This window comes from Bufo bufo, chromosome 2 (assembly GCF_905171765.1).
Source record: "Bufo bufo chromosome 2, aBufBuf1.1, whole genome shotgun sequence".
Classification (NCBI taxonomy): Eukaryota; Metazoa; Chordata; class Amphibia; order Anura; family Bufonidae; genus Bufo; species Bufo bufo.
The window spans coordinates 641,804,352-641,831,679 of NC_053390.1; the positions used below are offsets into that span (position 1 = coordinate 641,804,352).

Here is a 27,328-nt window from a genome sequence, read left to right on the forward strand (position 1 = left end):
CTGCCTACTCCAAGATCTCAAATGTCAGTGGTGGTGAAGGTGACGATGATTACGTGTCGGTGGACGTCATGTGGGTGCCCACAAGAGAGGAAGAGGAGGGGAGTTCAGAGGGAGAGACAGAGCAGCATAGAGGGAGGAGAAGGAGGAGAAGCAGGCAGAGCTCGCAGGGCACAGGAGGCAAAAAAGCAGACTGCAAATGTATCTGGAGCGAGCCATCCACCATGCACAGTCACTTCTGACACTCTCAGGACACTGGCACATGGCTCCACAGTTTGGGCTTTTTTAACGTGTCAGCTGCTGACAATAGTGTTGCCATCTGCAGCCTGTGCTGTCAACACATAAGTTGCGGTAAGCCCAACACTCACCTAAGGACAACTGCCTTAAGAAGGCACCTGGCCTCCTATCACCGAGCCCAGTGGGAGCAATGCCGTCAGAACCCACAAAGCCACACTCCTGGCGCTCCACTTCCTGCCTCTTCTCCTTCTCCTCTCTCCTCCCATTTGTCCTCCACGCCACCTTTCTCCGTGCCGTCGTCGCGTTCATCTGGCAGAAGGCAGGCTTCCGTGGCCCAAATGTTTGAATGTAAAAAGTTGATGACGCCGGATAACCCTCTTGCCCAACGGCTGACCGCTGGCTAGTGGCTTGTCGGAACCGCTATCCCGCCACCTACTGCCATATAAACTGGTTGACTCGGAGGCCTTTAGAAAATTTGTGGCCATTGGCACACCGCAATGGAAGGTCACCGGAAAGAAATATTTCTCCCAGAAGGGCATCCCAGAGCTATATGGCCACGTTCAGCGGCAGGTGAGACGTTGCCATGCTGTGCTGCAGCTGTGGTGCCTGGAAGCCAAGAGCCACAACAGTCCTGCACTGCTTTCAGCTCTGCGGTCACAGGCCGATCAGTGGCTAACCCCGCTCAATTTGACAGTTGGTAAAGTGGTGTGCGACAATGGTGCCAATCTGCTGAGCGCGCTGAAACAGGGCAAAATGACACATGTGCCTTGCATGGCACACATCCTGAACTTAGTCGTGCTGCGATTTGTTGCCAAATACCCCCGGGTCCAGGACATCTTGCGGCAGGCCAGGAAAATCTCTGGCTATTTTAGAAGATCTTACATGGTCATGACTCGCCTTGCTGACGTTCAACGGCGACACAACCTGCCCATCAGACATCTGATTTGTGACAGCCCGACACGCTGGAAATCCACCTTGTATATGCTTGATAGGCTGCTCCAGCAGCAACGTGCCGTTAACGACTACCTGTACGAAATCTGCAGCAGGAGAGGTTCTGGGGAGCTTGGTTTCTTTCCGCCGCGCCAGTGACTGCTCATGTGCAATGCATGCAGACTTCTGCGACCATTTGATAAGATCACCAAACTGGTCAGTCGCAGCCAGTGCGCCATCAGTGACATCATACCTTTTGCCTTCTTTCTGGAGTGTGCATTGCTTTGTGTCATTGATCAAGCCTACGAGGAGCAGGAGCTGAAAGATGAGGAAGTCGCAATGCTGAATGAATTCCCACGGGGAAGCTACTACATCTGAGACAAGTCAGCAGGAGTCTGAAGAGGAGTCAGAGGAGAATGGTGGCTGGGGGGAGGAGGAGCAAGAAAAGCAGACTTTGAGGGGGACTTTAAACTTTTCGGGGATCCCTGGTGTTGTCTGTGGCTGGGGGGAGGAGACCGAGGATGACATTCTCCTGGGCGATGAGCAAGAGCAAGGGCGCTCCACCGCTTTCAATTTAGTGCAAATGGGTGCAAATGGGGGCCTTCATGCTCCCGTATAAAAAGCATAAAGGGTAAGGACCAGTACTGGGTGGCAACGTACTTAGACCCCCGGTACAAACACAAAACGGCGGACATGTTTCCAGTATTACAGAGGGCTGGCAGAAAGCAGCATTTCCAGGCCCTGCTGTGAGAAATGCTGCATTCTGCTGTTGTGGGCGCTGGCAGAGGAATTTCCACCCACAGCGAAACAGGTGCAGGTACCAATCCTACCGCGCCTGCAAGAAGAGGGCGGTTTGAAGATGTGTTGGTCACTTTAGATATGAGGTCATTCTTGCAGCCAACCGATCGACAGCCGCCCTCAGGATCGACCCTCAGGGAACGCCTACATCAGGTTAACGGCCGATGTGGACCCTCTGAGAAGCAAGGAACCCCTGGACTACTGGGTATGCAGGCTTGACCTGTGGCCAGAGCTGGCACAATTTGCCGTGGAACTCTTGGCTTGCCCCTCGTCGAGTGTCCTGTCCGAAAGGACGTTCAGCACAGCAAGGGGGATCGTGACCGATAAGCGCACTCGCCTAGCTCCCGACAGTGTGGACTACCTCACATCTCTAAAAATGAATGAGGCATGGATCTTTGAGGAATTCAACACCTGTGACGACCACGTGTAATTGAATTTACTCATGCCAGCCCACACATATCCGCCACCACCCAGAACAAAGAATGGTTCTTGTCTTATGTATATAAAGCGGCACAAAAGACCTTTTCTGTCAGGTGAATGCCTAATTGTTGGGGCCTGTACTGGTCTACAGTTAAATTTGTATCCAGTGACCGCCTAATGTACCTCCAGCCACGTCATCACAAGTTCTTTTTTGTCAGGTGAATGCCTAAATTTTGGGGCCTGTACTGGCCTACAGTAAAAAATTTATTCAGTGACCGCCTAATGTACCTCAAACCACATTATCACAAGTTCTTTTCTGTCAGTTGAATGCCTTATTTTTGGGGCCTGTACTCCCGTGGCCTAAAATAACATTTTTCCAGGCTCAAGCAGGGCAAATTTTTGAGAGTTTCCTTTTAAGACGCATAAAAATGGCCCCTGTAGGCATTTTTGCCAATTATCCCCCTCTGGTTTGTCACTGTCCATGTTGTGGGACTATCTGTGCACTTCTAGTAAGTATTTGGTGGCTGCAAATATGACCTGAAGGTTTTTCGGGTTCGCCTGCCATTAAAGTCAATGGGGCCCGTCCCAGCCGATGTTCGTCCATCACTAATCATAGATTTAAAAGTTCATAGTGAAAACTAAGCCAGCTATATGCTAAATGCTACCTATGACACATTTCTACATAAGTGGTATAAAGCCTGGTACTGTCTTCTCACCTTCAGAAAATGCAACATCTGTTCCTTCACCAAATCCCATTGAGCCATCGGAAAGCCATAGTTCCTTCTTGGACAGTAAAAACATTTGAGTATTGAGACTGAACTCTGCCGATACAGGATCACTGACCTGCAAGACACCAATATGTTACATTCAAATGTGTCTGCCTTTCTAAATGTACAATAACATACATGAAAGCTGCTTTTAATTACATAAAAAGTTAGGCTGAGCCCTGTATCCTACCTGTTGAAACCTAATGTCGATGTCAAATGTGATAGGCTCACGTGGATTGCATACAGGAGGTACAGTATATTCTTGGTTGGGAGATGCACTACAAGGAATAAGTTTTACAGTGTATGTTCCTGAGTAATCGCGCACCTAGAAGAAAAGAAGAGAACACAATTTAAAAAATACATCAAATAAATAAAGAAACCATACAGTGCCTAATTATAAGCATCATATAGCATGATGATTAAAAACATGCTCAAATTAAATCTGATCTAAAAAATTATCTTGAGGGTTCAGTTTATGGTCTGTGTAATCTTCGGTCACATATGTGTCCAGCTACAGTATGTCTTCTTTATTTTGGTAGTCTGCATGCAGTTCTTCACAAATACCACTAGGTGGAAGTATTCAACTCCACATTGACTAACTTTGATAAATGGGTGCTGAACTAAAAATTGCACCAGAACTGCTGCAAGCTAAAGCCAATTAGGCAAATTATGATCTACCCCTACTCAGTGAATTTATTCATGTCCTGATTTTTTAATATATCTCGAATATATTCTGCAGAATGTACCCACCCACATGTGACCTTGCTCCAAATGGGATTTTTAGACTATCATAAAATCTCTCACTCACTCACAGTAGTTTATTTTAAAGGAGTTATCCAGGAATATATATTTATGACTTATCCTCAGAATAGTTCTTTAGTATCACATCTGCAGGGGTACGACACCCGGGACCCCCGCCAATCAGCTGTTAGAAGAGGCCTTGAACACAAACAGCCTCTCCCTAGGCCAGTGACATCACTGTACATGACCTTTTTAAGTCAATGGGGCTGAGCTGCAATACGAAGTACAGCCATTATACGATGTATGGCGCTGTCCTTGGAAAGCTGCCAGGAGCCTGCATCGCTCACCATAGCTTTGGTGAGCCCAACAGGTGCCTGTTGGTGGCAGTTTGGGAGCCTAAATCTTGAACGACAGGTTCCTCATGATTGGTTCCCTTTAAATGTTATTATTAGAATAGTCTCCTATAGCCAAGGAAGTATCCTAATAATATAATGTACATGTATCTGCATGGAATTTAAAATTATATCTAGTTTCTCAGCAGATCTAATAGCATAAGCTGCCGGGTCTGCAGAAGAGGTGTAACCTGAAGCTCCTGAGCCCAGTTTATTTTGCAGAGGGACCTCTGCACGTCTATAGCTAGAGCCCTAAATCACCTGAACCAGACATATATCCTGTCGTATCATTCCTGTATTGAAATATTCTACTTTCTAGAGGGTAAAAAATTCTTAGAAAGAGGGCAGAATTGGTTAAAAAGTAAAACAAGCCATACCTTATGGATCTCACACCACTGCTGTTCTGATGATTAACGGGCCCTCTGCTGGTATCTGCTTTCTGATCCATCTTGACACACAGGAAATCACCAGTCAGCCTATCACTGGCTGCATCGGTGACCTGTCTCAGCCAGTGATGAGTGGTCATTTCCTGCACGTTCAGACCAGCAGGGGAGCTGTTAAAGGGGTTGTGCAGTATACTGATGATGTATCCTCAGGATAGGTCATCAATATCAGATTGGTGGGGGTCTGACTCCCGACACCTCTGCCGATCAGCTGTATGAAGAGGCTGCGGAGCTTGTGCGAGCGCTCTACCCTCTGCCCTGTTTAACTGCATACTGTCTAACTTGTAGCGGCGGTGCAATGTATAGAGTATTACATTTACTTATATCGTTTTCCCATTATAGAAATTGCTTTGCGGAGCGCACAATGGGGGACTGGCGCATCCATCTGCCAGTCTTGATCTCGCTGCACTGGCATGAGATGTGTCTTATTTGTTAAGAGGCAGAAGCCACTTAATAAAGCAGGTGCATCTGGCGTAGACTTCAGCTATAACTTCCGCCACTTTCAGGCGAAAGTTACATTACACCAAGCCACGCCCCTTTCTGTGAAACTTTGGGAAAGTGCCGAAAAGCTGTGCTCCTTAATGTGAGCCGTTTTACGCCACAGTTGTGGCGTATAGGGCTTGATAAATGCCCCCCAATATGTTATAAACAAGCATTTGATCACTGGACTCATTATTATCTATTCTCATACTTACAGCAAAGTCTGAAACAAAATTCCACTGTTGCACAGGCTGCCGGAAGCTGGGCTCACTGCGAAGAAGGTTCAAGGTGAAGGTGAGCTCAGGGTGGTCAGTAGACATGATCATAGATGTCAGAGATGTACCTAAACCAAAACAATGACGAGTTAAAGGGATTGTCTCATTTCAGCAAATGGCAATTATCATGTACAGAAAGTTAATACAAGCCACTTACTAATATATTGTTATTGTCTATATTGCTCTCTTCGCTGGCTGGATTCATTTTTCCATTACATTATACACTGCTCATTTCCATCAATCCAGCAGTGGTGGTCGTGCTTGCACATTATAAGAAAAAGCGCCAGCCTCTCTGGTGGCCGGGACCATGGGAGCGCACATAGGCTGGTGCTTTTTCCTATAGTGTGCAAGCACGAACACCTCTGACGGATTGCATGGTGGTTGTAACCCTGGAAACAAGCAGTGTATAATGTGCTGAAAAAATTTATCCAGCCAGCAAATGACGCAAAATGGACAATCACAACAACACTGAGATAGAGGCTGAGACAGCTCTTTCCTACTTGTCAGGGATTATGATCCTGAATAGAGATGATAAGAACGTTAGCTGAATCTCTGTATGGATGGAGTTCATGAAGAGACATGAAGCACAGAAAGAACGGACTATAGCTCAATGTTGTAAAGTAACTTGTCCTGCTGTGTGATTAGGACAGGTTTTGTGTGCACTAATAGGACGGCGGCCATTTTGCTTCTCCTAATGATTTCTCCCTAGACTAAAGAAGCCATTATAACTAATGCAAGGTATTTGGGAATATATTTATAATAAAGTAATATTTAATTATTTTCATTTTCTTAATTCCCGGAGAACCCCTTTAAGCTTTAGACCTTACCTGGATGAGACATGACAAATTGCCCTCGGAAGCGAATTTCAGTTTTAAAATTCACCACTAGACGACCTTCCTCATTAATCCTCATGCTAGTTGGGTAGAGGGATCCTGGAACAAACATGTAATCATTATTTTAGACGTGTGGAACACTGTACACAGTAATGTACACTGAGTGCAGAATTATTAGGCAAATGAGTATTTTGACCACATCATCCTCTTTATGCATGTTGTCTTACTCCAAGCTGTATAGGCTCGAAAGCCTACTACCAATTAAGCATATTAGGTGATGTGCATCTCTGTAATGAGAAGGGGTGTGGTCTAATGACATCAACACCCTATATCAGGTGTGCATAATTATTAGGCAACTTCCTTTCCTTTGGCAAAATGGGTCAAAAGAAGGACTTGACAGGCTCAGAAAAGTCAAAAATAGTGAGATATCTTGCAGAGGGATGCAGCACTCTTAAAATTGCAAAGCTTCTGAAGCGTGATCATCGAACAATCAAGCGTTTCATTCAAAATAGTCAACAGGGTCGCAAGAAGCGTGTGGAAAAACCAAGGCGCAAAATAACTGCCCATGAACTGAGAAAAGTCAAGCGTGCAGCTGCCAAGATGCCACTTGCCACCAGTTTGGCCATATTTCAGAGCTGCAACATCACTGGAGTGCCCAAAAGCACAAGGTGTGCAATACTCAGAGACATGGCCAAGGTAAGAAAGGCTGAAAGACGACCACCACTGAACAAGACACACAAGCTGAAACGTCAAGACTGGGCCAAGAAATATCTCAAGACTGATTTTTCTAAGGTTTTATGGACTGATGAAATGAGAGTGAGTCTTGATGGGCCAGATGGATGGGCCCGTGGCTGGATTGGTAAAGGGCAGAGAGCTCCAGTCCGACTCAGACGCCAGCAAGGTGGAGGTGGAGTACTGGTTTGGGCTGGTATCATCAAAGATGAGCTTGTGGGGCCTTTTCGGGTTGAGGATGGAGTCAAGCTCAACTCCCAGTCCTACTGCCAGTTTCTGGAAGACACCTTCTTCAAGCAGTGGTACAGGAAGAAGTCTGCATCCTTCAAGAAAAACATGATTTTCATGCAGGACAATGCTCCATCACTCGTGTCCAAGTACTCCACAGCGTGGCTGGAAAGAAAGGGTATAAAAGAAGAAAATCTAATGACATGGCCTCCTTGTTCACCTGATCTGAACCCCATTGAGAACCTGTGGTCCATCATCAAATGTGAGATTTACAAGGAGGGAAAACAGTACACCTCTCTGAACAGTGTCTGGGAGGCTGTGGTTGCTGCTGCACGCAATGTTGATGGTGAACAGATCAAAACACTGACAGAATCCATGGATGGCAGGCTTTTGAGTGTCCTTGCAAAGAAAGGTGGCTATATTGGTCACTGATTTGTTTTTGTTTTGTTTTTGAATGTCAGAAATGTATATTTGTGAATGTTGAGATGTTATATTGGTTTCACTGGTAAAAATAAATAATTGAAATGGGTATATATTTGTTTTTTGTTAAGTTGCCTAATAATTATGCACAGTAATAGTCACCTGCACACACAGATATCCCCCTAAAATAGCTAAAACTAAAAACAAACTAAAAACTACTTCCAAAAATATTCAGCTTTGATATTAATGAGTTTTTTGGGTTCATTGAGAACATGGTTGTTGTTCAATAATAAAATTAATCCTCAAAAATACAACTTGCCTAATAATTCTGCACTCCCTGTATGAACAACTGCTTTATGCAATGATGGACACAGACGTGGAATTCTTGTTGGCATAGAATAGCAATTTTTGTGGGATCCATTGATAATCTAATGTCAATATAGTTAAAATAACATAATATGGTTGGCATACCCTGAATACCTTTGTAACTGCATATAATTAAAATGTATTATAGCCAATGGTCTATTCATTAAAGCGCCCCCTGCTGTTTATTATTTTCCATATTTCTCTGCCTATCTTTGCCTATCTTCCTCAGGTGGTTATACATGCTCAGTTCCATCCTACAACAGCCACTATCCCTACAGGAAGAGAGCTGCAGCGGAAAGAACACGCCCACTGAGCTGGGATAGGGAAAGAGCAGCAGCTGAAAGGTAACACACCTAAGCTGTGATAAGTAGAGAGCTACAGAAAAGCTGCCATTACATTTTGGTGATATTATTTTTAATTTTCCATGTCACCATATTTTAAAAAGAAACTAAGTAAAATCCTGCAGTTTTCACACTGTCCACTAAGCCTAGAAATAGGAACAACTTTTTGGTCCGTTACGGATTACAATGACATATATCACCTCTATATAGATAAGTCAGGATCTACCATTCACAATAGGTGATATCACAGAGTATATACTCCCCCCTGACCTCTAACAGATCACAGAGCATGCCTAGAAAACTCCCACATAAAAATCAAAGAGGTCAGATCCTGTCAATTTTGTCTATAGCCTATGGTGGCTGCTGTAAAGCATATCTGTAAATGCTGTTAACAACAGCTATGGCAAGTTGGACACTCCCATAATCATGTTCAAGAAACAGAATTTAAAAAAATGTACTAAAATAAAAAGTGATTAGAAAAAATATATGGTTTTAACGAGCAAAAAAAGTATAATTACTTTTTCCCCCCTTTAAATATATCTAGCAGAGCATCTGGAGCAATGAATGGGAAGATCTCTAGACCTGTGTGGAGTGGTGGGCTGGTTCTTACTTTGTTAGCGTAAAATGCACTATACAAAGTCATATTTTTGTTTTTTACATAAATCATGAGATTACCCATTTAAAAATCAATAGATAATTTTTTTTTTCTTAAGGACCATTGATTATAGCAACTAAAAAAAACTGCCTGTGAAACAAATTTAAAGGGATATCTGCATACGAATATATTGTATTTAGTCTTACCTTGTAATTCTGATTCTGGTGGGCTACCTATTCCTTCATTCCATAAAATGGCTGTGTCATATACAAATTTCAGCCTCAACTCAGACTGCAGGTCAAAGTGCTGCCAACCACCAACTGCTACCGGTGAATGAAACACATAAGAGACGTAGAGAGGAACCCGCAGGGTAACATATGATTGAACCAAGTTCAATACCTGTAGAAACATCAACGTAACAATAAACGTCTAGAGAATAAGTACTTATTATAGACCACATTTATACTGCACAACCTCCTGCATGGCATATAAGGAGGATTAAAGTAGACACTGCCATAATCTTATCTGCAGGAGATGTGAACTGGCATTGGCAAGTTAATTGACCCAAGGCCATGGACAATTAAGTCATGTGATCTTATGTGACTACGGAGGGACTGACTAGGGACTGACATTGTCTGGACAGGTTTCAGCATGTGGTAGAACTCTTTACATTTGGCCACACAGGCAAGAGCATATTTAGCAGCTGAGCACAATAAAAATCTAGCTGAATAGTAATAGTCGAATATACTGTATTAGTAGGTGCCCTAACTTTTATTGCCTGTTAACAGGAAACGTTCTATGGAACCAGGCTAGACCTTTTGTAAAGGAAGACTGGAGGTCCAGCAACTGAAACCAAGAGAAGTCAACTTGTATGTCCAGGAGAAGCTGCTGGTGGCTAAACATATCTCCTGCACATAAATGAGGGACTATGTAAGACCATGTCGAGTTCACCAGAGTATGAACTGCTCTTTGCAGCAGCTCTTCATTTTGGTAAGGACAAAGCCAAGGCCTCGGCAGGTCAGTTTCCACCCAAACCTTTAGTGTTCATATGCCTTAATATGGCATACCGATAGGGTTTGGCCCAACAAAACAATCCCTAATAAAAACCAGAATTTTTGGGGAAATCCAGGGAGAACACAAAAACTCCATTGCCCTTAGTCATATTTAAAATTAAGAACCAAGTACTGTAAGATGACAATGTTAACCACTGAGTCAACTGTGGTTATTGTGACTATCTATCTATCCACTGACCTGTCCATCAGTCCCTATAGTGCCGCTGCAGTCTGTCAAGAGCTCAGACATATCATAGTAGCTGTTGAATTCCCAAAGACAAGCTTCCAGGTTGAGGTTATGATAGAAGCGCAAGGATTTAGCTGATCTCAGAGCGGTGCTGTACTGGTATGGAGAAGTTTCACCTATCAGTTCATCATTTTTTGTGCTCTCCGTTATGAAACCATATTTGGTAGGAACTTCATTGTAGTCCAGTAGGTTAGAACACTTATGGTTGCCAACACGAGTGCCATCAGGACTAAGTGTCAGTTCAAAGTTGGACATGTGCCTAGTTGACACAACAGGAAGCATACCTGTAATATAACCATAAGTATGAATTATACAACGTGGTTGATAGTTTTATTTTACACTATATCTGATATATACCGTGGCCTACCAATGTCAACAAAGCATAAATATAGTACCATTAATGCGCTTAGTTACTCTAAAATTAATTAACTGTATAGCAATCACCTAAGCAGAATTAAAATATACATTTTTTAGGAAACATAGAAATCATACCATCCATATGTGGCATTGTTACAGTCAGCTTTATTAGGTTAGGATGGTCTGGATCTTCAGGGCCAGTGTACCGAATTTTTGCCGAAAAAGGTTCAGCACCTACTGTCCCGGGAACACGGGGTTGACAAAGACCTTGAAAAAGAACAATTATTGGTAAATTACAGATTTATTTGATAATTATTACATGCAAGATATTTATCAAGCACTTGCATCAGATTTTTGTGTTTCAAAACAAGCCTTAGCATGAAAGAGACTTTAACCCCTTGAGGATAGGGTGAGTTTGTCAATAATGATGTCAAATAAAAAAAAATAATAATAGTACATGATGGTTTTATAAATATTTTTTTTCTACAAGATTTTTTACTTTTTTGTGTTTTTTTTTAGAGCTAGATTGTGAAAAAAGGTGAAAGAAGCCAGATTTAACATGTTTTACTTCTTCAGTTTAGTAGTGCACATTTACATTAAAGATACAGTTAAAGTTACAATTTAAAGAATACAGTACAATTTAAACTTCTCACCCACGAAGTTCTTCACGGTGCTACACCACCCTATACTGTATACTGTCATTTCAACCTCTCACCGGTTTCCAAGATTTTTCCCATGCTGCACCAATTCTCCAGACTGCACTATCCTGGATATCAGATTTATTACCAACATCCAAATTTTTTAATGTGCCCTAAAAACAATTTTTTTAAAGGCAGGCTTACCACTTTCCCTAACTCTTCTGCAATACCCTCCCTATTGTAACTATTCTCCATTTATCTTTTTCTATATTACTGTTATAACTCAGTTTGTGACCCCCTTATCCAACAATAACCCCTCACACTATATACACTGCATATCTATACTTACAAATTAAGGCTACTTTCACACTTGCGGCAGTGTGATCCGGCGGGCAGTTCCGTCGTCGGAACTGCCCGCCGGATCCGCCGATCTGCATGTGACTGAAAGCATTTGTGAGACGCATCTTGTATCTTTTTTCACATTTTTACTGGTCTGCGCATGCGCAGACTGGAAGGACGGATCCGGCATTCCGGTATTTTGAATGCCGGATCCGGCACTGATACATTCCTATGGGGAAGAATGCCGGATCCGGCATTCCGGCAAGTCTTCCGTTTTTTTCACTGGAGATAAAACCGTAGCATGCTACGGTTTTATCTTTTGCCTGATCAGTCAAAATGACTGAACTGAAGACATCCTGATGGATCCTGAACGGATTGCTCTCCATTCAGAATGCATGGTGATAATATGCCTGATCAGTTCTTTTCCGGTATAGAGCCCCTGTGACGGAACTCTATGCCGGAAAATAAAAATGCTAGTGTGAAAGTACCCTTACCGGTTGGATGATTGCCATATAGCTGGACCATTGTACAAAATAAGCACTTTTACCTTTTGTTTCAACTCTGCTGATCTGTTGTACTCTTTGAATTCTAAAGCGTCATAGAATATATTGGTAAGCGAATAGAGATGAGCGAACTTAAACTGCAAAGTTCGGGTTCGTTCCGAACTTTGTCAGCTTGAGTACCCAAACCCGAACATGGATTTTTTCACTGAAGTCCGGGTCCGGGCAATTTATGAATGACTTAATTTTTTCCGTTATAACATGGTTATATCAGAAAATAATGTAATTCTTAAGACGAAATGCCAAAGGGAAACCTTTAGAGGAATTCCATTTTGCATTCCATCATAACAGAAGTCTATGGGTGCATAATGGATCCGTCCTGGTTTCCATTAAGCAGGAGTCCTGTCCTGCATAACAGAAACCAGGACAGATCTGTTATGCTGCCCATAGACTTCTATTATGACGTAATGGAAAATTGAATGCCTCTAAAGGTGTCCCTATTGCATTCTGTCTTAAAGAGGACCTTTCACCATAATAAAACCTCTAAACTAACTATACAGACATGTAGAGCAGCGCCCAGGGATCCCCCTGCACTTACTGTTATCCCCGGGCGCCGCTCCGTTCTCCGGTTATAGCCTCCGGTATCTTCATAGTTAGGCTCCACCCAGGGGAACCTGCCGGCGTCTCATTCTTCCATGCTGTAGCGCTGGCCAATCGCAGCGCTCAGCTCATAGCCTGAGAGAAAAAAAAACCTCTCAGGCTATGAGCTGAGCGCTGCGATTGGCCAGCGCTACAGCATGGGAGAAAGAGACGCCGGCAGGTTCCCCTGGGTGGAGCCTAACTATGAAGATACCGGAGGCTATAACCGGAGAACGGAGCGGCGCCCAGGGATAATAGTAAGTGCAGGGGGGTCCCTGGGCGCCGCTCTACATGTCTGTATAGTTAGTTTAGAGGTTTTATTATGGTGAAAGGTCCTCTTTAAGTATTATGTTATTTTCCGAAATAACCATGTTATAACGAAAAATAATAAGTTTGGGTCAAGTTCGGGTCCGGAACCTGAACTTTGACCTGAAGTTCGGCCAAACCCAAACTTCCACAGGTTCGCTCATCCCTATTAGCGAATTTAAGTATCCGAAGTGAACTTCGATGTGAATTTCAGGAAAGATTTGATTTGCCACGAAGCCGAATTTCCTCGCACTTCGTTGTAACTAATCAATTTTTCCTAAAATGGTGGGTGAAAAAAAATAATACCTCATCCACTTGTCATCAGTAATGACGTCACGGTGCGTGTCCAGCATAATCACGTGGTGATGTGATCACCCTCACCGCAGGTCCTTTGGCGAGTTTTCTTCAATCAAGATGGGAGCGGTGGGTGCGGTGAGTATTATAATTTTTTTGAAAATGCTGATTAACCCCAGAAATGCTCAATGTGAGTCACAGGTGCCGCGATCAGCGTTGAACGTGACACCTGAGGGGTTAAATGACGGGGTGGCACAATCACGGTTCCCTGTCATTGCGTCCGGTCCATACAATGGGAATCGATTCGTGATGAAGTAAGGCTACTTTCACACTCGCCTTTGGTGACGATCCGTCATGGATCTGCACAAACGCTTCGGTTCAGATAATACAACCGCATGCATCTGTTCAGAACGGATCCGTTTGTATTATCTGTAATATAGCCAAAACGGTCTTGAACACGATTGAAAGTCAATGGGGGACGGATTTTGGTGTCCGCCTCCAGAGTGGAATGGAGGCGAACCGGAGGCAAACTGATGCATTCTGAGCGGATCCTTATCCATTCAGAATGCATTAGGGCAAAACTGATCCTTTTTGGACCGCTTATGAGAGCCCTGAATGGATCTCACAAACGTAAACCAAAACGCCAGTGTGAAAGTAGCCTAACTCGTAATGAATCAAACTTCTTGTCGAAGTTCAGCGGAGCAGCCGAATCAAATTTTTTAAAACTTCAATCATCTCTAATGTTGGTGCTATATGAATAAGTATAATAATGATTATATTAGAAAAACATTTCTAAAAAGGATTCCTTTTCTGTCATTGTCTTTTTGACATGACAAAAAAGTACAATTTGGGCTGGCGGCAATTAATATTATTGTTTTATTGTCATTTTCCAATTCTTTTATTCCCGAACCTCTCTTTTTGTGGGTATATTAGAATTCTATATGTACATTATGCACATTGTAGTCTTCCACTGTAGCTAGTTACAGTAGAAATAGTTCAACAAAAATATCATTTATCACTATACGAGTTTTGTTGGCTCTAGTTAGACCCAGCATTATATACATGTACCCAGTATTTTGACAATCACATGATCAGTTAACTGAGCCCTCTAATTTTTATACACTGCTCAATATATGTAAGAATAGAGAATGCAGAAGAGACAGAAATGCCTTTGTCTTCCCTACTTAGAGTCTGGCTGTCCTGTTTTGGGGTTCTCTAGATATATAATTATCACTTGCTTGGTAGTATAAGGATAATCGCCCAATGTGTATCAGGGTGTTTTGTGAGAACTAACCTTCATCTTTGCTGACAGTAACTATGGGGCTCATCAGTTCTAGACCAGGATCTCCATTAGCATTGACTGCCCTTGCAGCACACTGAACCCTGGAACCAGCATGGAAGTAGATGGAGTCTAAAGTGATTGACTTGGTGTTAGTGAAAAATGTATTGGAATCCACTTCCCGCATAGGACTGGTTACCCCATCGCTGCCACTAGGGGCACTGACAAGCCAACGATACTGAGTAAGTGTGTCATTAATATTCTCAGCACTGCAGATGGAGCCTGTCTTGTCATACTCTGAATATTTTGGATTGCATGCCTAGAAAAAAAAAGATGTTACCAATATATTAATACTGCAACTCCATCCAAATTCTCATTGTAATGAGCTTAGTACATATCAGTGAATTACAGTATAATAGAATGTGTTCATTTTTGAGTACATGAAGGGGTATTCCCACCTATGACTTTAAAGTTAGATAGATGTGCGTTTCACCTTTGAGACTCACATATATCTCGAGCACGTGGCCCTGTTTGCTGGCTGCAGTGTATGGAGAGGTAATTCCCATAGAAGTGAATGGAAAGAGCTGCGCATGTCTGGCCACCTCGCCATACACTGTAGTTGGACGCGGGGCTTGGACCTACATCTATTAAAGGGAACCTGTCATCAACTTTATGGTGCCCATACTAACGGCAGAATAAAGTAGAGACAGGTGAGTTAATTTTAGCGGTCTGTAATTTATAAGGTAAAAATAAGTGGTTGCCGAGAACCAATATCACAATCATTGCAGACTAGGCCTGGCTCTTCTCAGGTAGATTTGACTCTTTTCAAGGCCTGTACTGCAATGATTATGATGCTGGTTCTCGGCAGCCACTTACCCTACTTTTAGCTCATGAGTGACACACCACTGAAATCAACATTTCTCAGTGAGGTCAGCATAAAGTTGATGACAGGTTCACTTTAAACTTTTGCGACAAATCCTATGAATGCTATAAACTCCTAAGATGTGAATACCCCTATAACTTTTTATGCCAATTAATTATATTAACCAAAGGTTTTCCAAAGGTTAACACACACTTTAAAGAAACAAAAGTAGTTCAGAAAACTCAAATTATATTTACATTTTACAAAGATTCGCACTAATATAGTGGCTAATTTTTCAAAAGAAATCCATATAGATGAATCTTACATTTATGTAGCACTAGGCATTGCCATTTAACTGGGTCTAAAACCTTGGAGCCCACTGTCTATCCAGCAATTTATAGAAGCAGTGTTATAAAAGGGAGGTCCATTGACCACTTAATGCATATTAATCATGCCGGATGGCGCCTTTTAACTCTACAAATCTATGGAAATCTATGTAAACATGATATTATTAGATAGATTAGATATAATCTCATTGGTCATTGTTCAAAGTATGCATACTAGTGGCCAGGACAGCTAACTGAGCCTAAGACATTTTTTGTTTTATCCATATCAGACAAGAAAGCAAATACTGCTAGTTGGATATGAGTGATATGAAGTGGCCATCTATAAAAGATTGTCTCAAGAACGTGCGTTGACTTTTATGAGAGTTTTAAAAATGGCCATGCATGGTTTGGCTATCTTCAGACCTCTCACAGAAGTGAACGGAGAGCCGCACTTGCTTGACCACCTCTCTTTTCACAGTAACCATGAGATGACGGGAGATCATCCTTCACAGGATAGGTGTGGGTCCCAGGTAGGAATACCATAACATACCATATTTACGGTTCTCTGAAATGGTTAATAATGGAATAAAACGGATTACTTACCGTTACACATACTACAGGGTAACCAGTTGGAGGTCTTGGATTTTCTTTTGCTTTAGAGGTGTCATCATAAATCATGAGGGAAACAACCTGGGGCACTGCTGGGAAAGTCACATCAGCAACACTGTCCATTTCTTCAATGTACACAATAGCTTTATTCATCTGAAAAGATAAGATACTATATGTATTACAAACCGGATTCCAAAAAAGTTGGGACACTAAACAAATTGTGAATAAAAACTGAATGCAATGATGTGGAGATTTTATTTGTAACAGTACGTAGATGACAGATCAAACGTTTAATCCGAGTAAATGTATCATTTTAAAGGAAAAATACGTTGATTCCAATTTTCACGGTGTCAACAAATCCCAAAAAAGTTGGGACAAGTAGCAATAAGAGGCTGGAAAAAGTAAATTTGAGCATAACGAAGAGCTGGAAGACCAATTAACACTAATTAGGTCAATTGGCAACATGATTGGGTATAAAAAGAGCTTCTCAGAGTGGCAGTGTCTCTCAGAAGCCAAGATGGGTAGAGGATCACCAATTCCCACAATGTTGCGCAGAAAGATAGTGGAGCAATATCAGAAAGGTGTTACCCAGCGAAAAATTGCAAAGACTTTGCATCTATCATCATCAACTGTGCATAACATCATCCGAAGATTCAGAGAATCTGGAACAATCTCTGTGCGTAAGGGTCAAGGCCGTAAAACCATACTGGATGCCCATGATCTCCGGGCCCTTAAACGACACTGCACCACAAAGAGAACATTTGGCGCATCATAAAGAGGAAGGTGCAACAAAGAAGGCCCAAGACGATTGAACAGTTAGAGGTCTGTATTAGACAAGAATGGGAGAGCATTCCTCTTTCTAAACTTGAGAAACTGGTCTCCTCGGTCCCCAGACGTCTGTTGAGTGTTGTAAGAAGAAGGGGAGATGCCACACAGTGGTGAAAATGGCCTTGTCCCAACTTTTTGGGGATTTGTTGACACCATGAAATTCTGATTCAACATATTTTTCCCTTAAAATGGTACATTTTCTCAGTTTAAACTTTTGTTCCGTGATTTATGTTCTATTCTGAATAAAATATTAGAAGTTGGCACCTCCACATCATTGCATTCAGTTTTTATTCACGATTTGTATAGTGTCCCAACTTTTTTGGAATCCGGTTTGTATATAGGGATTATATATGTATACCAATAATATGTTTGGCATCACAATGAACGGCTGCATTATAAATAGGCACTACTGAGAGTGTCAAGCAGTCATTTTGAATGTGTATCACACAATACCTTTCTTTTTTCACTCAAAAAACGACATTTTGGTTCTAGCATGTATCTGTATGATGCAAAAACGTTAGGATATATCTTTATTATTTTTTCTGTATTTAGCCCAGGTCACCCCCTAGGACATTACAATTAGATCTAGTCCAATCACCATCGATAGGGACATACCAGGGTAATACAGGAGGTTCCTGAACACGGGATCGCCCGTATCGGGGCGGCTATTCCGTTTTTTAGGCAGGAATAAATATCTTAGGGCAACAACCAGGGATAGGCCCGCTTTAGAAATCAGCATCCTGCCCGGTATCCAACGTTCTTCAGGGATCCCTCCTGGATACAGATATAACCTGGCACAGAGCACCTACTGCTGGTCCATCTAAATATTGTCGATTTTTGTTCCTTTTTCCTTTTTTTGTGTGTTTGTTCTAAATGGGAGTTTGTTATTTTATGCGTATTATAGAATAAAGGCTACGTTTTAAGACAGGTTTCCTGTGACTATATATGTATTATATGACTGGTAATGACTGCCCTAAAACATGCATTTATGATAATTGATTGCAACTAAACAATGGAGAATTGTCATGTAACCTGCTCGGTGTGACTTTCTAGAATACAGGTCTACGCACCCTGACACTAACTACCAAGTCCTCTCTTTTCCAATAATCAACTTTTGTGACAGAAAATGTGTAAGATTCTTACCTGGGTTTCAGCTACCATGTTATCATCTGGTTTTAAATGAACTGTGAATGCCTCACGCATTTCTCTTTGGCCGTCATATAATATTTCTAATTCAACAAAATGCTCTGTGTCCCCTTCCTTGAACTCAACATCTGTCCAAAGAAAAATATATCAATGGTGATCTAGTGAAAATAATACTAAAACAACAATAATTTTTTTAATTGTGCTTCAGGAAATGAATCTAGATATTTGACCATTGATCTGCCTATCTCATGTACAAGTACTTAATCATGAATGTTGAACTACATTACAGTTTCAGGTGGAAATTAAACTGTTTTCCAGGAATACATTAAAGGGGTTGGCCACCCCACTCACAGGCCTGCAAATTAAAACATACTAACCTGCTCCTCACCGTTAGGTCCTGGCTTCTTCGCTCCCTGGCTTTGGCTGACTCACTCTGGTCCCCTGCTGTCAACATCCTCTTTGATGCTACTGTAGGCAATGACTTCCCGCAGTGGGGACTTGCCCCCTTTGCGTCATGTCAATTGGTCACATGACACAAGGGGATGATTGGCTGCAGTGGTGTCAAAGCAGATGTTGACAGTGCGGGACCCATGCAAGGAAGCCAAGTCTGGCCTGGAAGGGAGAAGTCTGCCAAACCACCCCCCCCCCCTAAAATGTCTCCATTTCAGTCAAGGTTCATCTATTCACTTGAAAGAAGATCTGAATAAAATTATCTTCCTCCAGTTTGGAAACATTTGTAGCCAAGTGTCCTTTCAATGGAGCTGAGCTCGATACCAAGCACAGTCGCTATACAATGTATGGCGCTGTGCTTGGTAAGCTGCGAGAAAGCCACAACGCTCACAGGAGCACTGGTGACTTCTTAAACAGCTGATCAAGAGGGGTTCGGGTGTCGGACCCCCACAGATCAGATACTGATGACCTCTCCTAGATAGGTCATCAGTATTAAAATGTCCGAAAAACCCTTTTCATGTTTAAGCCGGCATAAAAGGTTCTATTTACTGTCAATAGGGAACTATTGTTCCTTTTGGCTGATAATTATCCTGTGTAAAAGACCCTTAATGGAAATGTGCCATGCCAAAATGACCCATTGTTTAAATCATATTTTTATGTTAAACATTTTTTTTAGAATTTCTGGTAATTTTTTTCTTTTATCCATTTTAGCATCTATATTTAAAAAAATATATATTTTAAATCCTGCTGTTTTCATACTGGCCACTAGGCCTAAAATATGTTAAAACTTCCTGTCTTTTGACAGCAGCTACATGGGTCAAAGACACAATGCTCATTTATATGGAAAAACTTTCTAGGCATGCTGTGTGACCTTTGCAGAGGTTAGGAGGAAGTAGATAAGCTGTGATATCACCTATTGTGAATGGTGGATTCTGTGTTATCTATATAGAGGTGTTACTTATCATTGTAATTCTGCCTGTGGTGATAATTATAATGACTACTGAAAAGTTAACTGTACTGAAGAGGAAATCATGACCTATTATTAGACCTAGTGAGCAGTGTGAAAATTGCAGAATTATGTAAAAATATAGATTGACATGGCAAATTAAAAAAAAATTAACTCACCAAAAATTCTACACAAAACATTAAACATAAAAATGTTATCTAAACAGTAGGTCAATTTCTGATGACATATTCCCTTTAGGTTTAGAAGAAATGTGGTCAATTGGCCTTTTATTTTAATGGTCTAGAGCACATCAGATATGACTAGACGAAGTAAAAACTGATATTACATTGGACTGACACGATAGCAATTGAACCAATGACACAGTACAACAATCTCTTACCTTCAGATAATGGATTGTAGTCTTCACCAGAAGTGGCTGATCCATCCTTTGTGTGAACTCTTACAATGGACACTTTGGAACTGTCACCAACACGTAGTATGGGGATCTTCACAACAGCAATTTCTCCAAATTCCTGAGGCTCTTTAATGCTATATTTTACTTCCGAAAATCTAATAATGGGTTCTGTGACAATAGTTGTATGTCAGAGGAGGGAATATCATATAAACAATCTAACAAATAAGAGGTAGTAACATGGCTTAAACTTGGAAACCACATGGTGTGTTCGACATCAGCACTTCTACTATTATATTAAATTATACTATTCGTCCTTTATAGAGTACATGGTAGGTCTGCCACAAGTGGAGAATTTTACCATGGTTTTGCTTTTTTCTCTTAAAGAAGCAATTCGAAGAAATTTTCCTACTGTTATTTTTGTTAAAAATTGGGATCATAGTACTGCTTCTTAAAAAATCCATTCTGCACTTTTTCCCATTGGAAGAATGAGTCATTTTTATAACAGCCAAAATGGAACAAAAGCAATGGAGCAGATTTCCTATTGCAACTGCGCTAGAATTCTGTTTCAGACTGAGTTCGAATTCTGGCGCACAAGCTGTACATTTATTCCACCTCACCTGGCACAGGGAATAGCTTAGTGGCAAGCGGTCAGTGGCTTAAGATGATACATCATGCACCAAAACCATGTCAGAGCCTTGGCACAAATTTCTGCCACAAATTGTAAGTCAATAATAGGCGGTGTAAACTTTGGTGGGGGTGGGGATTTATTAAGAATGGCATTTCTTAAGCAGGTCTTCATAAAAAAAAATTCGGGCATAAAATGCACCAAATCTATTAAGTGATGCACACCTCCTAATTATCATCTCAGATGCTGGTGTAGATTTCACTTGTAATTTATACCAGTTTTCTGGCTTAAATGTTGGTAAATCTGTTGTGCCATTAAGGCCACACTCCCTTCCGCCCACCACCAAGCTACTATTAAGAAATGTGGTAAACAGGCAAAAAGTCTCACAATTTTTGCTCAAAATGTCCTTTATTCTGGTACAGGGGACTTTATATATACCCCTCGCCTGAAAATGTCTAAATTTTAGACAGTATTAGTAGATCGGCCTCGGTATATGTGAAAGCAAGCTTAAAATCAGAATGAAGTATAATAAATTACTATAAATGGGGAAACTGTTATAAATCTATAAGACCATTGTAAAAAATTTTCTTTCTTCAGTGCTTCAAATGCAATATTAAGGAAAGAGAACATAACTTGTCATCTAATGTATTTCTATATTTACATAAATGGGACCAATCATTGTATGCAGTGATAAGGTAAGGCTACTTTCACACTGGCATTTTGAATTCCGTTTGTGAGATCCGTTTCAGGGATCTCACAAACGGTTCAAAACGGATCAGTACAGCCCCAATGCAATCTGAATGGATAAGGCTCCGCTCAGAATGCATCAGTTTGGCTCCGTTCCGCCTCCATTCCGCTCTGGATGAGGACACCAAAACGTTTTGGTGTCTGCCTGGCGATGCGGAGCCAAACGGATCCGTCCTGACTTACAATGTAAGTCAATGGGGACGGATCCATTTTCACTGGTGCAATTGAAAACGGATCCGTCCCCCATTGACTTTCAATGTAAGTCAGGACGGATCCGTTTTGACTTAGACTTTTTTTTAAAAGAATAATGCAAATGGATCCGTTATGAACGGATACAAGCGTTTGCATTATAGGTGCGGATCCGTCTGTGCAGATACAAGATGGATCCGCACCAAACACGAGTATGAAAGTAGCCTTAGCCACAGGCAAACAGTATGGGTTAGTGTATAAGAAATGAGTAACTCACTGTCTTCCACATCCTTTATCTTCATCAGTGTCTCTTTTTGGTCTCCAATTGCAGCTCCGAAATGTGAGTCACTTTTTGGCGACCCAAGTACCAGTCTGAATTCTTCTTCCTCTTCATAGATTGTATCATCCATTAGAGTCACTATACATGGCTTCTCAATCTCACCTGAGGATACCATTAAGATTCCAGTTTACTTACAAACATGTAAAATTATTTTAATGTACTTTTAGATTTTGCATGTTTCTCGGGTATCTTGATAGAAAAGCTGTGTACAGTACCTGGGAGAAATACTACCAAAGAGTCATCAGTATTTGGCCTTTCTTCATAGTCCAGCACGACCTGTGCAGAGCCCTGGCGGGTGTAGCATCGCACTGAAGACTTTTGGCTGATGTCACCACTCCTGTATATGATAGCTGATACTTGCCTATCCTTCTCATTCACAATGTATACTGCCTCCTTGAACTGCACCTTGGGCACTGCAAGTAATACATTGTTAGGAATTTATTAGAATTGCGGTGACAATGGCAGTAGATACTGCTAATGTAGACTGTATTTTAAAGTTAAATGGCTAGACACACTCATCCATATTTATATACAGGTATATATACCCCCTACAAGTTTACTTAGAACATTATGCTATATATGGAGCATACCCAAGGTCTAGTAAAATTAAAATTTATACAAGAATGGTCTTAAAATGGGGAGGAGGTCAATTCTGGAAATTCATTATACTTTAATTACATAGAAGTTATGTACTATCTTTTTGTCATTATACAGAACAACCTACATCATCACACAGAACTTACAGTCAGAGATTGTGTCATTGATTGTGACGGTGGTTTTGCTTGGCTCCCCAAGTACAGCATTTACAGGCATACGAAGAACCAGTTCAAACTTTTCGAGACCCTCTAAAGCAGGTTGTCCTAAGTCATCAAGGATGGTCACTCGAAAACTCTGCATGTTCACACCAGGGGCAAAGTCAAGATTTCTGCTAATGCCAACATAATCTGTTCCAGCTGTATGGTAAAAGAAACGTGGCTCAGTAAACACAGGTTGGAATTCTGCTGACGGACTATGTATTCTGCTACTATGCCTGCTTATGGGTGGTGCTGATAGATTATGGGTGGTGCTGATAATAGATTTATATTTGCAAACTTCTCTTAGCATGCTTATATATATCTCCAACTGAGAACCTATGCTTTCCATATACTTTTCATCCAGGACAGTATTATCTTTCTGCTCACCATCTGCAGACAGGGGCTCGGTTTTCCTGGAGCGTACAGTGACTGTCGCCGCTTTGGAGAGATCTGTTCCCGTTCTCCACACTCGAACTTCCACATAACCAGCACTTTCATCAACAACGTAATCGGTGTCGGCAAAGTAGAAGGCTGGCTCTAAGGACGGGAGATAGAACTTATTTTTACCATTCTTATATACGCATTGTAATTAAATGTAACATTATTATGTGGTAGACTAATTTTAATGTTAAAATAGCAAATTAGAAAAGATAAGAAGTTGAAGTCTGGAACTGATCATAATAGGCCCAATCAGTGATAATATCATCAAGTGCAGAAAACCACTGAAAAAGATTTACACCTGCCCAAGGTCTCCATGACAGCACTGCCCCATCAGAGGCTTTCAGAAGTGTAGTCTCAGGCTTTGGGCCTATAATTTTTCCTTATGTAGGAAAGGAAGAGTAATGTCATATTTTTTTTTAGTAATTTTCATCTGCTGGTTTCCCTTAGCTACCAGCCAAAAACTAAGAATTCTCCTCTCTCAGGCCTAGTTCACACGAACGTATGGCTTTTATAGTTTTTTGCGGTCCGTTTTTCACGGATCCGTTGTTCCGTTTTTTGTTTCCGTTGTGTTTCCGTTTCTGTTCCGTTTTTCCGTTCGGTTTTTACGTATGGCATATACAGTATACAGTAATTACATAGAAAAAATTGGGCTGGGCATAAAATTTTCAATAGATGGTTCCGCAAAAACGGAACGGATACGGAAGACATACGGATGTATTTCCGTGTGTGTTCCGTTTTTTTTGCAGACCCATTGACTTGAATGGAGCCACGAAAAGTGATTTGCTGGCAATAATAGGACATGTTCTATCTTTCAACGGAACGGAAAAACGGAATTATGGAAACGGAATGCATACGGAACACATTCTGTTTTTAATGCGGAACCATTGAAATGAATTGACCACAAAAAAACGGCCCGTACACTCGCAAAAAAAACTATCGTGTGAACTAGGCCTGAGGGGTGGTAATTGAGTTTGATTTAGCCTGTGTAAAATGACATCTTAAAAATGGTGATCCCTTAGTAATAAAGATCAGCAGAAAGGACTGTTTGGGAGGGTTAGCCACAAGCTCAGCATTCAGTTTTAGACCGTACATATTGGGGGAATGTTTACAAATCAAAATCAGACAGAATTTGCACCAAAAACTGGCAAGCATGCTTTGCACTCTATTTATTAAAGGGGACCTGTCATCCCATATCGGGAAATGAAGCTAATCCACTTTGTAGATGCGCACTTCCCCCCTGAATACAATGCTCATTTGTCCTCCCGCATTTGCCCCCACCACTTTGATAGACAAGGCCTGGCAGTGTAGAAGTATTCACACCTGGTCCTTAAATCTCATGGCTGCCCGCTAGGTGCACATGCACTACAGGGCTGGAGATCACTGTGCAGATGGAATCTATCTGCCTCCCTTTAAGGCCTCATGCACACGAACGTTTTTTTTCACGGTCCGCAAAAACAGGGTCCGTAGGTCCGTGATCCGTGACCGTTTTTTCGTCCGTGGGTCTTCCTTGATTTTTGGCGGATCCACGGTCATGAAAAAAAAGTCATTTTGGTGTCCGCCTGGCCGTGCGGAGCCAAACGGATCCGTCCTGAATTACAATGCAAGTCAATGGGGACGGATCCGTTTGACGTTGACACAATATGGTGCCATTTCAAACGGATCCGTCCCCATTGACTTTCAATGTAAAGTCCGGAGTCCCTTTTATACCATCAGATCGGAGTTTTCTCCAATCCGATGGTATATTTTAACTTGAAGCGTCCCCATCACCATGGGAACGCCTCTATGTTAGAATATACTGTCGGATATGAGTTAGATCGTGAAACCTCATTTCCGACAGTATATTCTAACACAGAGGCGTTCCCATGGTGATGGGGACGCTTCTAGTTAGAATATACTACAAACTGTGTACATGACTGCCCCCTGCTGCCTAGCAGCATCCGATCTCTTACAGGGGGCCGTGATCAGCACAATTAACCCCTCAGGTGCCGCACCTGAAGGGGTTAATTGTACTATCATATCCCCCTGTAAGAGATCAGGGCTGCCAGGCAGCAGGGGGCAGACCCCCCCCCCCCCTCCCCAGTTTGAATATCATTGGGGGCCAGTGCGGCCCCCCCCCCCTTCCTCCATTGTAATAATTCGTTGGTGGCACAGTGTGCGCCCCCCCCCCTTCCTCCCTCTATTGTAATAATTCGTTGGTGGCACAGTGTGGCCCCCCCCCCCGCCTCCCCCCCCCCCCCTTCCTCCCTCTATTGTAATAAATCGTTGGTGGCAATCATTGGCCCCCCTCCCTCTATAGCATTAACAACATTGGTGGCCAGTGTGCGGCCTCCCATCTTGCGCCCCCCCCCCCCCCCCCCGATCATTGGTGGCAGCGGGTTACTAGCAATAGTACAAGATTCATACTTACCTGGGAGCTGTGATGTTCGTGTCCGGCCGGGAGCTCCTCCTACTGGTAAGTGACGGTTCATTTAGCAATGCGCCGCACAGACCTGTCACTGTCACTTACCAGTAGGTGGAGCTCCCGGCCGGACACGAACATCGCAGCAGCAGGTAAGTATTAATCTTCTACTATTGTACTATTGCTAAGTAACCATGGCAACGAGGACTGTAGTAGCGTCCTGGTTGCCATGGTTACCGATCGGAGCCCCAGCGATTAAACTGGGACTCCGATCAGAACTCCGCTGCCACCAATGATGATGGGGGGGAGGGGGGGGGGAGATGGGAGGCTGCACACTGGCCACCAACGTTGTTAATGCTATAGAGGGGGGGGGGGGGGGCAATGGGGGGCGCACACTGTGCCACCAACGATTTATTACAATAGAGGGAGGAAGGGGGGGGGGGGCGCACACTGTGCCACCAACGAATTATTACAATAGAGGGAGGGGGGGGGTGCCGCACTGGCCACCAATGATATTCAAACTGGGGAGGGGGGGGGGGGTCTGCCCCCTGCTGCCTGGCAGCCCTGATCTCTTACAGGGGGATATGATAGTACAATTAACCCTTTCAGGTGCCGCACCTGAAGGGGTTAATTGTGCTGATCACGGCCCCCCGTAAGAGATCGGGTGCTGCCAGGCAGCAGGGGGCAGTCTTGTACACAGTTTGTAGTGTATTCTAACTAGAAGCGTCCCCATCACCATGGGAACGCTTCTGTGTTAGAATATACTGTCGGTTCTGAGTTTTCACGAAGTGAAAACTCAGCTTTGAAAAAGCTTTATGCAGACGGATCTTCGGATCCGTCTGTATAAAAACTAACCTACGGCCACGGATCACGGACACGGATGCCAATCTTGTGTGCATCCGTGTTCTTTCACGGACCCATTGACTTGAATGGGTCCGTGAACCGTTGGCCGTGAAAAAAATAGGACAGGTCATATTTTTTTCACGGCCAGGAAACACGGATCACGGATAAGTGTTTTAGATAATTTTTTAGGCTTGCGTTGTCTGCTAGAAAGATGCATGACTTCGGTTGTACCATTTCAGACATTGGGGGCATATCGCTGGGGGCATATCGCTAGGTCCACTTCTGGGACCTGCACCTATAATTAGAATGGAGTCGACAAAGTCCCAGAGGGTGCACTGTGCATGCGCTGCTGCCCTCTATTCATTCCCATGGGAGCTCCCTTAGCCCCATAGAAGTGAATGGAGTGGTGGCCACACTTGTGCAATGCGTTTCTCATTCATTTCAACGGGACTTCCAAATATAGCATGCTGCTCGGCTATTTTCGGCGATCCCATAGGAATGAATGGGAAGGGGCCACGCATGTACGGTGCTGGCTCTGTTCTAAGTATAGGTGCGGGTCCCAAGGGTGGGACTCACACCTATCAGACATTGGTAACATATCCTAGCGATCTGCCCCCAATGTCTGAGATGATACAACCCCTTTAAGACAAGAAACACCAAAAATTTTGGTGCAAAATTCTGGCAAAAAGTAAGGCAACTATTAGGTGGTATAGATAGGGATAT

The 27,328-nt window shown here is 42.5% G+C and overlaps 1 protein-coding gene across 2 annotated transcripts in view; it reads right to left on the reverse strand.

Moving 5' to 3' along the window:
* The window catches only part of FREM3 (FRAS1 related extracellular matrix 3), an 82,315-nt gene that overhangs the window by 12,405 nt on the left and 42,582 nt on the right, over nucleotides 1-27,328 (reverse strand). Inside the window, exons 7-21 of one of the 2 annotated variants that reach the window (XM_040418503.1) lie at nucleotides 23,311-23,460; nucleotides 22,873-23,082; nucleotides 22,345-22,542; nucleotides 22,067-22,231; nucleotides 20,214-20,396; nucleotides 18,415-18,545; nucleotides 16,438-16,596; nucleotides 14,662-14,965; nucleotides 10,787-10,918; nucleotides 10,247-10,578; nucleotides 9,202-9,394; nucleotides 6,308-6,412; nucleotides 5,421-5,548; nucleotides 3,340-3,474; nucleotides 3,099-3,225 (exon numbers count right to left, since the gene is read on the reverse strand). In XM_040418503.1, the coding sequence (XP_040274437.1) occupies nucleotides 3,099-3,225; nucleotides 3,340-3,474; nucleotides 5,421-5,548; nucleotides 6,308-6,412; nucleotides 9,202-9,394; nucleotides 10,247-10,578; nucleotides 10,787-10,918; nucleotides 14,662-14,965; nucleotides 16,438-16,596; nucleotides 18,415-18,545; nucleotides 20,214-20,396; nucleotides 22,067-22,231; nucleotides 22,345-22,542; nucleotides 22,873-23,082; nucleotides 23,311-23,460 (2,652 nt within the window). Of the gene's footprint in view, nucleotides 1-3,098; nucleotides 3,226-3,339; nucleotides 3,475-5,420; nucleotides 5,549-6,307; nucleotides 6,418-9,197; nucleotides 9,395-10,246; nucleotides 10,579-10,786; nucleotides 10,919-14,661; nucleotides 14,966-16,437; nucleotides 16,597-18,414; nucleotides 18,546-20,213; nucleotides 20,397-22,066; nucleotides 22,232-22,344; nucleotides 22,543-22,872; nucleotides 23,083-23,310; nucleotides 23,461-27,328 lie in introns of both variants that reach the window. The other variant, XM_040418504.1, reaches the window with a different exon arrangement.